Genomic DNA, 14066 nt, shown 5'->3' with positions numbered 1-14066 from the left:
GACATGTCAAATCGCACAATTGTCACATCCAGACTACTTGATTCATTGACCACTTGCATTAGTGTCGGAGATAGGTCGGCTATACACACTGTTTATCGGCGGGCATTAAATACTTCACTCATATCGAGGTGACCGAGCAGAATGCCTCTCAGGTAAATTTACAGAAGAGCTCGGATATTCCACATCTTGGAGAAATCATGTCCCGGGTGGTCCAATGGCTCGCGACATTAATCCATTTTGTCATGATATTGGTCTGAGAGCATCCCATCCTGGCCCGAACATCAACCATGGATATGCTTCCATGACCCGAGAAGTCCCAGGGCCTATCCCTGACCCGAGGCATTCCAGGGCATCATATAGTATCACTTTTGCCCGATGAACAAGATATTTTCGAAATATGGATTTCATATCTCAAAATAGGCAAAAAATTTAATAGAAAACTACTCAGTATTAACCGACAAAAAAGTCTTGGATATATTTTTATTCCAAGTAGACCAAAAATGTTATATTTTTGCCACCTTTCCTCTATAAAACGCTTAAAAGGATTTATCAGTTACCTCACAACTCTGCTCGATCGATACAAACACCATTGTAGAGAGTAGAGACAAACTTCAAGAAGAAAAAATGATGTCCGAATTCCTCAAATCTCTCTTTGTCCTTCTTATCTTCTCCACAACCTTTGATTGTTCACATGCATCAAAACGAATTTCAGAATCCCCCCAGCGTCCCAACACAACTGCTGACCCCCGGTTAATGAAGATTCAACAAGGAGGAGCACATTTACTATACACAGCCCTGAAACCAACTTTTCCTTTTGTCTTCGCCGGAATTCTTTCCTTCATGGCGGCCGTCATTTCCAGCGCCGGAGGGATTGGTGGAGGCGGCTTGTTCGTACCCATCTTGTCTATCGTCGCCGGGTTGGACCTCAAAACCGCTTCCAGCTTTTCGGCTTTCATGGTCACATGGAGGATCCACAGCCAATGTCGCTGGTCATGTATGGTCCGGACTTCGGAAGCCCGGCGGCAAGGCTCTGATAAATGTCGACATCGCGCTTTTGTCAGAGCCATGCATGTTGCTGGGAGTGAGTTGCGGTGTGATATGCAATCAGGTGTTCCCCGAGTGGCTTATCATCGTGATTTTTGCCAAGTTTTCTTGCTTTCTCCACCTTGAAGACATGCAGATCGGGGGTTTTGTGCTGGAATTTGGAATCGGAAGGGGGTAGGGAAAATGTGTGCGTGGAATTTGGAAATGGGGAGAATGATGGCGATGGTAGAAGCGAGAAAATCCCATTGCTGAGCGAAAAATTGAACAAAGGGAGATCTGCAGGGATGCCATGGATGAAGCTTGGTAAGCTGGTTATCATCTGGTTTTCGTTCCTGCTGTTGTATCTTATTCGAGGAAACCGCTATGGACAAGTACGTTCAGTTCTCTTTAATCATTTGAATAAGTATGAATATATATTAATAGATAATTTATTTAATTATTACTTATAATTATATTATACTTTATATAAAATTAAATATAATTTTTTAAATTATATTTTATATTGATAAGCGGGCGAAACTAAAAAATTCGGATCCACTTTTTTTTTTTTTATTTGTTATCTTTTTCCGCGTATTTAAGAATATGTTGTGCAACTTGTGAATATCCATCCCATCAGCAGATCAGTGAGAATCCAGCAGTATACAATGCCAAACAATATTAAATTCATCGAATCCAACTATTTTGATGTATATCTCTTGTTATCCTCTCCGAAGCCATCATTTATTTTATATATTATTATAATATATATATATATCTATATATAATGTACTGATTTGAATCTATCTCGAGTCTCCGCCTGATGATAAAGTTAAAAGGGTTTTTTAATCATATTATTATAAACTCAGACCCAATTAATGATTTGAGGAAATTAATATTGGAGCATTAGGTTTCTTGCTTTCACAAATCAAGTCCAGGCACCCACCCTATATTCAAGTTGCTTAGTCCAAGGTCGCGTGGCCACCCTCTGTTTAAATTTATTTTACTGAGGCGTTATATTTTTCTTTCATTTGCTGGAAGAAGCAAATCATCGTTGGTAACGAAAAGAGGATGTATTCGTGCATTTAATTGTCCCATTAATGATTTCTTGGTGCTCGATCTTGGAATTCGTGTCGCATGGAACCTACGTTGCGGCAAAACATGTGACTCCAGTCAAAACTTGCAGGGTATCATCCATATCCAGGCTTGTGGAAGACTGTACTGGATCATCTCATCGATTCAAATTCCTCTTGCTGTTGCATTCACTGCATGGATACTGTACCGTCGAGATGGTCTGAATGCTCCTTCCACACCGCAGGTGCTTCAAAGAACATTCATTTCTGGAATTTTCCACTGCATTTCATAGGAAAACTAAAACCAACTCTGTTTCTTTATCAAGGATGATGGGGGTGAAATCGATCCGTGCTCGTTCCATAAGCTCCTGTTCCCTACGATGACACTACTAGCAGGGGTTCTTGGTGGATTTTTTGGAATTGGAGGTGGGATGCTTATAAGTCCGCTTCTTCTCCAATTAGGAATGGAACCTGAAGTAAGCCCTGTTTCTATCATTCTCTAACTACCAGTTTCTGGGTTTCAAGTACCTACCTCACACATGCATCGCCTATCTCAGGTTACTGCAGCAACATGTTCATCTGTGGTCTTCTTCTCCTCGACCATGTCTGCTATTCAATACTTATTGTTGGGTATGGACGATCTACATGGTGCTCTAACCTATGCAAACGTCTGTTTTGTCGCCTCGATAGTTGGATTGACCTTAGTACAAAGGGCTATAAAGAAACACGGGAGGGCTTCCCTTATCGTGTTCTCGGTTGCGACCGTGATGGCTTTGAGTACTATTTTGATAACTGGTTTTGGGGCTATGGATATCTGGAGGGACTTGAGTAGTGGGAGAAGCATGGGATTCAAGCCACCATGTTAAATTTTGACTTCTAGGCTCTGCCAAAGAAAAACACTAGCCCTCAGCTTGTATCACTCTGTTGTGGTGAATCAAGCCGTGGTTATAGAATAATGTCGCTAGTATTTGTCGCTCTGTTGTGGTTGAAGTTGTATGTTTCATCAAATTTCGCACCCCTCTACTAAATTTCTAGGCTGGTCCATGTCCATTTTCCAATGTGTACAGTGCTAAATATTAGGTTCCAATGTGTTGGAAAAGGAACCCAAACTCCATAAATATCAGGACGCAAGCTTCATACTCCGTTCTGCAATTTAAATCCAAAGACTAGGCGGGCTAATACACAGCAAACATTTAAGTACAGCAGAAATGTCGTAGACGGTTAGAATACAAATGTGTAATAATTATACGATATAAAATCATAAGCAATGATCTTAAAAAAATTAATATTGGCCATGAATTTTTGCCAAAATAAATGCAACATCTTATCACAAGTACTTGACTCTATAGCACATTTGAATTATATAACAAACATGAGTAAAATTTTCTCATTTCAGCATCAATTAGAAGAGTGATACATATATAGTTAGTAAGCAAAGAATAATCTTACTATATAATCAATGGAGGTCACACCAGCAGCCGCACAAGTTGAAGTTTTCTCAAAGAAAATCTTTATTTCTCTACGTCACCACGAGCTTTGAAAACTAAAAGAAGACCGACGAAATGTCTAGTGTGTCATGCAACTGGGGGGCGGAGAGAATGATCCTCTGAAGTATCGAAAGCAGTGGGTGGCATGAGCTGCCACATAGAAATCCCAGGGTATCCCACAAACGGCACCAATTTGCTACCGATAGACTGTGGGGGAGGAATAGGAGGGAGATGAGGTAGAAAGCCATGTGGAGGGTTCAATGCTTTCAGTTGCCGCTCAAGTTTCTCTTTCTCTGCTTTAAGCTTCGTTTTCTCTTCTCTTATTTCATTTTTCTCCACCTACAAGTTTTGAAGTATATACACAATCAGCATTAGCATAAACAAATTCACTTGAATTTAGATGTATTAATAATCCTCATATATAAATTTTTTTATCAAATTATAGTCCGAGAGAGATAAAAATGAAAGTCAAGTATGCACCTTAAGTTCTTTAACATTCTCCTGTAATTTATTGCATGATTGTTGTAGCCTCTGGGCTTCTTCCCTCAGTTGAATAACCATGTTAACAGCATCATTCAATATAACTACTTTATCTGTTTTAGGCGGCTTCCCAGGTTCTATGACGGAACTTAGTTCTTGGAATCTTGAGATTAAACAAAATCCAACGTTAAAGTTTGTTTGTAGGTAATCCACGAACAAACATATAGATGTGAGACCAAAAGAAGCTTGCCTATCGTTCAGCTTATCTCGTCGCACTTTCTCCTTGTAGGCTTTGGAATCAGGTGCACCACATACTCCCAACCTCATCCTATATGAAAATCGATTGGATTTTTACAGGACAGGAATTCAAAACATATCATTGAAGATGTGAGAAAGAATCAATAACAGATCAGAATTTCATTAATTCCGTGGCAATTAATGCTAAGAGAATAAAAAAAATTCCAATGATTGTGCACTAGGAATGCAGACGTCGAAACATGAGTTCAAGCATAAAAAAAATCAAGTATGCTAATGCACACCTCTTTCTAGAGCCAGACTCCTTCGTGGCATCCAGATTTCCGAAGCAGTTGTCAAATTTCACACTGAACAAACACACAAGTTATCTTAGAAAATGCTAAAGCAATCATGTCTGCAATCATGTTGAATCAAGCAATCTACAACTAACAAAAAAATATGGCCAGTATTCCGATTTCCATTCTATAGAATCTTCATCACAGACTAACCCATTACATTATTTCAAAAGGAAACCATGTGAAATTAGTCCACGAATATGGCCAGTATACAAATTCAATGCAATGCTCCAGTCGCTACTCCGACACAAAGTCGCAAATTTTCAAAGATCAGCAGAACCCTGGGCTCAAACTCAATACTAACATACTCGGCATTAGAGAGATGCCAACAAAGGCAACCGCTACCAATTCGTTGCCTGCCCTTTAGTCTAATCAACGATATGATCACCAGATATATTGTCTGATGCTTTCGTTAGTTTGTACCGCATGATATGGTTAGGAAATATGCTAACAGCATAACACAAACCCAGAGACCAATTTATCATCCGTATATACCAGTACAAATGGGAAAATTACAAATGAATAAAAAATAAGAACAAACTTTTTTACAAAAATGAATACCAGAAAATCCCCGACACTCAACCAGTTTGAGCAAGATAGTTAGACTAATTAAACCAATATACACAAACTAATTGTACCCCGAAATGCAGAAGCTGTACCCGGGCATCAGATTAGATAAAGAGAACTATGTAGGCAGCATTTTCATCAACCCACAAATACCTGGCCTTGAAAACGCAATTCACACATCACGTTGATTAAAATCGAGGGACTCGCCTGAGAGAAGCTGGAGGGCGCACATCATCGAGTGTTTGGGCCCACTGGAAATTTGAGTCAAGAGAAGGCAGATCGCCGCCGGGGACTGTAATATCTTCCAGCAAGGAGTAATCAAACACCCAATTCGAGGGGTTTTCCTCCGACGCACACGCCATCTACCCGAGGAAAGAGAGACGAGTAAGAACAAAATTTAGGGTTTTCCAGGAAAATTGGCCAATCTTGATGGATTTTCGGGACAGGGGCGAAAAAGTACAAGGAAACGAGTGGTGGAGAAGGAAATATATGGCGGGCGGAGCTTGGGCGTCAAATTGTTACTGTGGGGTTGGCGCCGCAACTTATATCTATATTTTATTAATTTACTGGAATATCTTCACATTTTGTATTGAATTTAATTTATAATCACAATATAATTTGTTAATTGTCCCACATCGGTTGGATAAATAACTTGGGAGTTGCATATATGGGCTTGGACAATCCTCCCCCCTTGAGCTAGCTTTTGGGGTTGAGTTAGGTCCAAGTTCTAATCTTAACATGGTATCAGAGCCCAGGTTCCACAGTTATGTGTTGGACTGCCTATAATTAGGCCACCCGTTCTGTCCATAATTGGGTCATTTGCAAACTCCACGCTCCAGATGTTCATTCATGGGCGTGAGAAGGGTGTGTTAATTGCTTTTGGAGTTGAGTTAGGTCCAAGTTCCAATCTTAACATAATTGTTTGTGTTATAAAATTTGTTCTATAAATTTGATTGTATATATATAATATTACTATTTTATAATATCGTATTTCAAACACGCACCATGAATTTATTATACTTATAAAACTTATTATTTTTTTTTAAAAAAATGAAATTATATGGATTTATAAAATAAAATAAGGTGATGATATTTTCCAGCTGTTGAAACATAATTTTAATTTCTCAGGGATAATTGGTAGTTTGATATATTATCGTATTGAGTCACTATCTTGTAACACGATCTCAATTATTTATTTCTATAAGACGAATCAACTCGATTCATATTTAAAATAAGAAGTAATAATTTTAGCATAAAATATAATATTTTCTCATAAACCGGGTCGAATTAGACATTCATCTTGTAAAATTTACCTGTGAGATAGTATCAGAAGGGGTTTTTAATTATAAAATGTTATCGTATTTAACATATTTTATCTTCCATAAAGATCCAATCAAGGGATAAGCCATAATTATTTTTTCGAGTTGGAGGAAAAGTTTTTTTATTATTGAATTTCAAACGCAAGATTTCGTCCCAAACATGAAATTTTGGTGTCCGATCCAACAATAATTATGGAATCATCCATATACATAAATTTTTTTATTGGACTTCATAAGAGGTATTTAGCAAACCATTGGACTTTAGTATCTGCAACTTAGGCTTTCTTTGAATGTTATCATATTTTGGGCTTGCAACTTTTGGGCCCAACTTTAAAATAAACGCAACAGGTTTGACTTCTGAGCTATTCATGTATTGTTGGACTTGTAACGATCGGGTGAAAACTAAATTAATTGGACAAAAAGTTTTTATACATCAATGTTATTGTATTTAATTTGAGTTGATTTCATAAAAGATTACAAAAATAATTCTATAGAAAAATAAATTTTAAAAAATTATAATTTATCACGAGCTATTGCTCAAATATATCATATTGTATAGATGTTATTCTTATGATTTTATCTCAAATGATATATCTAAATATGACCCATCGATTATTCAGTGGAACTAACATGTACTGATGAATACGCGCTTGTAAATATACAAAATTTGTATACTATTGGTGTCATATTTTTCATATCTATAATCAGATATTTTTCAGTTGTTTAATTGGAGCATGGAAAAATATCCTAATAACCTCATCAAGTGACAAAATTTAGGCATCTAAAAATTTGTGATGAATAAAATCTTTTCCATCCACGTGTCTCAATCCCATTGCCTCGGGAGGATGTTCAAGCGCTCAAACACTGATTGGCCAAGATCATATCCAGAGTCGGATAAGACGCATTCTGCATCACACATCAGAAAAAAACACGACTTTATCAGATTATATCTTTCTTAAAAATCGCTTATTTGTGCCTGCGAAATTCTGAGAGCTAACAAGTAAGAAGGAAATGGCTCAAGCTATGGCTTCAATGGCTGGCCTGCGTGGCTCGTCTCAAGCTGTCCTGGAAGGTAGCCTTCAGCTCAGTGGCTCAAGCCGCTTGAATGGACCGGGAGCAAGCAAAGTTGCCCTGGCCACACCGGGGTTCGGTGTTAAAGCCAACCTGCAGCCTGAGATTGAGATCACCAGCCGCAGAGCTGCGTTGGGTCTTGTCGCGGCTGGTATTGCTTCAGGATCTTTTGTTCAAGGCGTTCTCGCCATCGAAGCCAAGCCGATTAAGATTGGACCGCCGCCAGCACCGTCCGGAGGGCTGCGTAAGTATAATTAGCATCTGTATGTATATATAGTGCATTTCCCTTAACTTCACTGTTAAACTGTTGTTTGAAGAACCCGGGTCCATATCCAAAGTTCTACTTTCAAAAATTATTTTATGTCTTCGTATTGATAGGGGATATTAGTTAGCCTATCAGGTAACAAAGATGCTGGTCTCTAAGATATTTGTGAAATTGAACAATGGAAAATTGAATTTCGATCTGACTAATGATCCCACTTTGGTACCCTGTGGATTTCAGCCGGAACGTTGAACTCTGACCAGCCAAGAGACCTGGACTTGCCACTCAACGAGCGGTTTTTTATTCAGCCGCTGCCCCCAGCTCAAGCCGCAGTTCGTGCTAAGGAGTCTGCCAAAGACATAGTGAATGTGAAATCTTTCATCGACAAGAAAGCTTGGACTTACGTCCAAATGGACCTTCGCCTAAAGGCTTCCTTACTTCGTTACGACCTCAACACTGTCATCTCTGCCAAGCCATCCAAAGAGGAGAAAAAATCACTGAAAGACCTCACTGGAAAGCTTTTCACCACCATCAGCAACGTAAGACCGAAACTCTAACTATTCCCTTCTTTGATTCACGGGTTATTACTTCCTCAATTAAATCTTGTCTCCTTTTGTTCTCGTTTCTATATCAGCTGGACCATGCGGCAAAGATCAAGAGCGGCCCCGAGGCGGAGAAGTACTATGCTGAGACTGTATCTACACTGAATGATGTTCTTTCCAAGATTGGTTAGAATGAATTAGCTGTGTACATTAATGTTGCAAGATCTTATTTCGAGCCTATGAAATACACTGTCTCATATGCAATTTCAAAATTTTTCTCGTGTTCTCTCGTACGTGTATATGCTCCCTGACTGCAGGGAAAATCTTAATCTCGAAATCAAATGGTATGTTTGAATTTGCACTGCTGAAGCTCTCGTTCGAATCTCATCATAATTCCAACGGGGAAAAAAGATGATTGATATGTATACTAATGAGCCAAGTCTGCATTATATGTTAATATATATGTAAAAATATATGTATATAAATAAAAAAAATAAATACATTACCAAAAATGCAATTTATCTGGTACTTACACATAAAGAAAATAAAAAAATATGTCCACATTAGCTATCCGATAAACCCCGAGCTTGCATTATCTTGGAAGTGTGTGTTATATATGTTGGAAATTTTAATCAATTTTTGAGGTTGAATAAAAATTATTTGTCATGAAGGTGGGATTGTTTTTTGGCTCTTCATATTCTTGAGTTAATTGAAGATTAATTGAGTTAATTAATCTTGGTGTGCATTTTGGAGCTTATAAATAGTGTGTTCATTTCCTCATTTCAAACACATGAAAATTTTATCTCTTTCAAGTACTCTCTTGCATTTCATATTGTTATCTTTCCATTTGGCCTCCGTTAAATCTTGGTGATAAAGTAAATGTACGTTTTCAGTTCGTCGTAGTAGTGTCTCGTGCTAAGTCACTGCTGGTTGTTCTGTTGTATCCTGGGAAACAGACTTCCAAGACGATCCTCGAAACACATACAGGAGGAGACGAATATGTTTTAAGGACTACTGTACTTCGTACAGGCCTCGGTTTGGTTTACTTCATTTATATCGTTTCTCTATTGTTTTCTCTTCACTATATTGCTCGCTGGTTTTATTGATAAAAACCTTTCTGTAATGTACCATTTGATATATTGTGCAACAAACTTAAAACAGATTTTGTTACTCAATATGTGATTTGTTGACGACTTGGCTATTGATTCGAATGACTCGAATGTGCCAAAAGTTAGTCCCTGGTTCTGAAAGTCATTGTTGTCGATGTGTCAGCCATGCTGATACACCGAAGAAATTCGATGGCTCAAATTTCAAAAGGAAGTAACAGAAGATGTTAATCTATCTTACCGTAAGCAAGGTTTCTCACCGAGGATGCTTCCAAACCAGTTGTGGTTGATGGAGATATGTAGAGAGCTAGTGCTATTGATTCATGTCACCACTCATATTTCTTGTGTAGAAAATGAATGGTTTGGCTGATTCGCTATAAAATGTGTATAATGTAAAGAAGACGACTCGGGAATTGTGGGAGTCTCTGGATCGGAGATACAAAACCGAGGATGTCGAGGCCAAGAAATTTATCGTTAAGATGGTTGACTCCAAAATGGTGATCAGTCAGGTTCAAGAAATCCAAGTGATTGTTCACGAGATTCACGCTGAAGGGATGACTTTGAATGAATCTTTCCAAGTGGCTGCTATTGTTGAGAAGCTACCACCGGCATGGAAGGATTTCGAAATCTATTTGAAATACAAACGAAAGGAGATGAATGTTCAAGAACTCGTTGTTCGACTTCGTATTGAGGAAGACAACAAGAGTTCCAGTTGCCGCTAAGGCAAATGTTGTCGAGCATGGTCAAAGCTCGAAAAAGAAAAATTTCTTCTCCTCCAACAAAAGGTTGAACATGGGACCCAAGGGAGGCATTTCGAAGAAAAAGTTCTCCGAAAAATACTACAACTGTGATGGCATGAGTCACAAGGCATCTGAATGTAAGAAGCCGAAGAGAAACCGAGAGGTAAATGTGGTAGAGAACATTTCTCAGGAGGTTTCTAATATGAATCTTTGTGCTGTAATATCAGAAGTCAATCTGGTAGGTTCAAACCCAAGGGAAGTGGTGGATCGACACTGGTGCCACTCGCCATGTTTGCTCCGACAAGGAAATGTTTGCTACTCTTGAGGAATCTATGAATGGGAAAAAGCTATTCATGAGAAATTCCGCCACTTCCGAGATCAAGGGTCAAGGGAAAGTGTTCCTAAAGATGACATCTGGAAAAGAACTGACTTTGAACAATGTGTTGTATATGCCTGACATCCGCAAGAACTTGGTGTCAGGGTCGCTTCTTAACAAGCATGGTTTCCGCATTGTATTCGAGTCAGATAAGGTGGTTTTGTCGAAAAGTGGAATGTTGGTTGGCAAAGGTTATGTTTGTAATGGGTTATTCAAACTCAATGTTATGGCTGTTAAGCCCGTGATGAATAAAGTTAATACTTTTGCTTACTTGCTTGAGTCTTCTTGTTTATGGCATGGTAGACTTGGACACGTTAATTACGATACAATTCGTAGACTAATTAACATGAAAAGCATTCATGCATTCCAAATTGATAAACAACACAAATGTGAAACTTGTGTTGAGGCAAAACTGACGAGATCATCTTTTCGAACTATTGAAAGAAATAGTAAACCACTTGATCTAATTCACAGTGATATATGTGATTTAAAAGTTGTACAAACTCGTGGTAGAAATAAATACTTCACTGACTTTTGTTGACGATATCACAAAATTTTGTTATGTATATCTCCTCAAAAGTAAGGATGAAACTATTGACAAATTTGTCCTATATAAGAGTGAAGTTGAAAACCAACTTAGCAAGAAAATTAAGGTGCTAAGAAGTGATCGTGGAGGTGAATATGAATCACTATTTGCTGAGTTTTGTGCTCAACACGGTATCAAACATGAAAGAACTGCACCTTATTCTCCCCAGCAAAATGGCATTGTAGAGAGAAAGAATCGCACATTGAAAAAATGATGAATGCATTGTTATTAAGTTCTGGTTTACCTCAGAACATGTGGAGGGAAGCTGTTCTAACAGCAAATTACCTTTTAAATAAGGTACCCCGAAAAAAACAAGATAAAAGTCCATACGAGTTATGGTAAGGTAGAAGCCCGTCCTACCAATACTTGCGAGTGTGGGGGTGTATTGCCAAGGTAGCAGTACCCACTCCAAATAAAGTAAAGATAGGACGAAAAATTATTGATTGCATTTTCATTGGATTTGCTCAAAACAGTAGCACATATCTTTTTCTTGTATATGAATCTCAAATACCTGATATTTACAAGAATACGATAATGGAATCAAGAAATGCTTTGTTCTTTGAACACATGTTTCCATACAAATCTAAGGAAGAATCAAGTTCATCCAAAAGATTATATGAGACAATTGATAAAGAACAAGAGCTTGATCAAGATATTGAACCTAGACGTAGTAAGAGAGCTAGGACTGAAAAATCGTTTGGTGCGGATTTCATCACTTTCATGATGGAAAGTGAACCTCGAAGCTTCAAGGAAACAATGAGTTCATCTGAGGGACCTCTATGGAAAGATGCTATAAATTCCGAAATGGATTCTATTTTACAAAACCATACGTGGGAATTAGTAAATCTTCCTCCGGGAAGCAAACCATTAGGCTGTAAATGAGTTTTCAAAAGGAAAATGAAATCAGATGGAACCATAAATAAGTTAAAAGCCAGATTGGTAATTAAAGGTCACCATCAACGTGAAGGGCTTTATTACTTTGCACACATATTCTCCTGTATCGAGAATAACCTCTATTCGTGTGATACTCGCAATTGCGCCTTGCGGAATCTTGAAGTAATTCAAATGGACGTAAAGACAGCTTTTCTAAATGGAGATTTAGAAGAGGAAATTTACATGGAACAACCTGAGGGATTTTCTGCGACTGGAAAAGAAAATAAGGTATGTAAACTGGTGAAGTCTTTGTATGGCTTTAAACAAGCACCAAAGCAATGACACGAAAAAATTGATAAAGCCATGATGGAAAGTGGATTTAAATTCAGTGAATGTGACAAATGTGTATACATAAAGAACACTGAAATTGGATATGTCATTTTATGTCTTTACGTAGATGACATACTTATCATTGGTAGTAATGATAAGACGATTAAATCCACAAAAAAATTATTGAACTCAAGATTTGACATGAAAGATTTGAGTTTAGCCGATGTAGTCCTTGGAATTAAAATTCATAGAACATCAGAAGGGCTAGTCCTAAGTCAGTCATATTATGTTGACAAAATACTTGAGAAATTCAATAAGGATGACTCTGCATTGGCTAGAACCCCAATAGATATCAGTCATCATCTATCAAAGAATCGAGGTGAGAGTATGTCTCAATTAGAATATTCTCGAGTCATTGGAAGTCTGATGTACTTAATGAGTTGTACAAGACCAGACATAGCTTATGCAGTAAGCAAATTGAGTAGATTCACGAGTAATCCAGGATTTGAACACTGGAAAGCAATTATCAGATTGCTAAGATACTTAAGGTACACTCATGATCATGTGCTACACTATACCAGATATCCTGCTGTTATTGAAGGATACATTTATGAAAGACTCAAAATCTACAAGTGGATTTGTATTCACTTTAGGAGGTGCAGCAATTGCGTGGATATCTTCTAAACAAACTGTAATAACCAGATCCACGATGGAATCTGAGTTCATAGCTCTTGACAAGTGTGCTGAAGAGGCTGAATGGCTACGTCACTTCTTACAAGATGTTCCAGGATGGGAAAAACCAGTGCCGGCTATATGCATACATTGTGATAGCCAATATGCGATTGGAATGGCACAAAATAAAATGTATAATAGTAAGTCTAGGCATATACGTCGTAGACACAATACCATCAGACAACTACTCTCAACTGGAGTTATCTCTGTTGACTATGTAAAGTCAAAGGGTAATATAGCGGATCCGCTAACTAAGGGGTTAAACAGAGAGTTAGTTGCGAAATCGTAAAGGAGAATGAGGCTCAAGCCTATAGAATAAATTGGTGCGAAGAAAAACCCAACCTACGCTGACTGGAGATCCCAAGAACTAGGTTTAATGGGAAAACCTAATCGCACTAATTTGGAGAATCACTGTGGGGGTTATCCCTAGTCCATTCCTATTATGAAACAGTGAATGTTGAGGATAAGCTTACGACTTTTAATGATTCCGATGAGATAAATATAGAATCACCGATGTGAGAGAGAAGTGGGGCCGCTTCTAAGGAATTGCTAGGCTCAATTCTAGACCCTCTCGCAGAACCAGGCGTGTGTTCATGGCCAAAACGAACACGATCATGAGAACTGAATAGTATCAGGGAGAGTCTTGTGTGAAGTATATCTTAATTTACATAAACGACAGAACAGTTCAAGGACAACATGTCTACTGGTCAGCTAGTAAAACAAATATATTTCACGAGGGAAGGTTCAAAGGGGAACACCTACCTATCCTATGCGGGATTCAACTGCATAACTTTGTCACCAAGTTTTGTATCAATTTTCATTCATGTGGGGGATTGTTGAAAATTTTAATCAATTTTAGAGGTTGAATAAAAATTATGTCTCATGAATGTGGAAGTGTTTTTTGGCTCTCCA

The 14066-nt window shown here is 38.1% G+C and overlaps 3 protein-coding genes across 3 annotated transcripts; 2 read left to right on the top strand and 1 right to left on the bottom strand.

Annotated features, from left to right (window-relative positions):
• The first annotated feature begins 535 nt into the window (after positions 1-535).
• LOC142542613 (sulfite exporter TauE/SafE family protein 5-like) lies at positions 536-3180 on the top strand. The gene is given in 6 exon segments (XM_075649337.1): positions 536-963; positions 965-1144; positions 1146-1415; positions 2207-2338; positions 2420-2569; positions 2651-3180. Coding segments are annotated over 6 exon segments (1380 nt in total). The 5' UTR covers positions 536-624; the 3' UTR covers positions 2960-3180.
• A 335-nt stretch (positions 3181-3515) lies between these two features.
• Positions 3516-5736, bottom strand: LOC142542614 (transcription factor bHLH115-like). Its single transcript, XM_075649338.1, has 5 exons — positions 5425-5736; positions 4600-4662; positions 4311-4388; positions 4061-4223; positions 3516-3919 (listed from the first exon to the last, which is right to left on the bottom strand). Exons 1-5 carry the CDS (start codon positions 5577-5579, stop codon positions 3668-3670), a joined length of 711 nt encoding a protein of 236 aa, XP_075505453.1. The 5' UTR covers positions 5580-5736; the 3' UTR covers positions 3516-3667.
• A 1766-nt stretch (positions 5737-7502) lies between these two features.
• LOC142542612 (oxygen-evolving enhancer protein 3-2, chloroplastic-like) lies at positions 7503-8772 on the top strand. Its single transcript, XM_075649336.1, has 3 exons — positions 7503-7851; positions 8110-8408; positions 8504-8772. Exons 1-3 carry the CDS (start codon positions 7548-7550, stop codon positions 8600-8602), a joined length of 702 nt encoding a protein of 233 aa, XP_075505451.1. The 5' UTR covers positions 7503-7547; the 3' UTR covers positions 8603-8772.
• The last annotated feature ends 5294 nt before the right edge of the window (positions 8773-14066 follow it).

This window comes from Primulina tabacum, chromosome 4 (assembly GCF_025594145.1).
Source record: "Primulina tabacum isolate GXHZ01 chromosome 4, ASM2559414v2, whole genome shotgun sequence".
Taxonomy (NCBI): domain Eukaryota; kingdom Viridiplantae; phylum Streptophyta; class Magnoliopsida; order Lamiales; family Gesneriaceae; genus Primulina; species Primulina tabacum.
The sequence above is the reverse complement of the archived record's forward strand: the minus strand, read 5'-3'. Positions and strand labels throughout refer to the sequence as shown.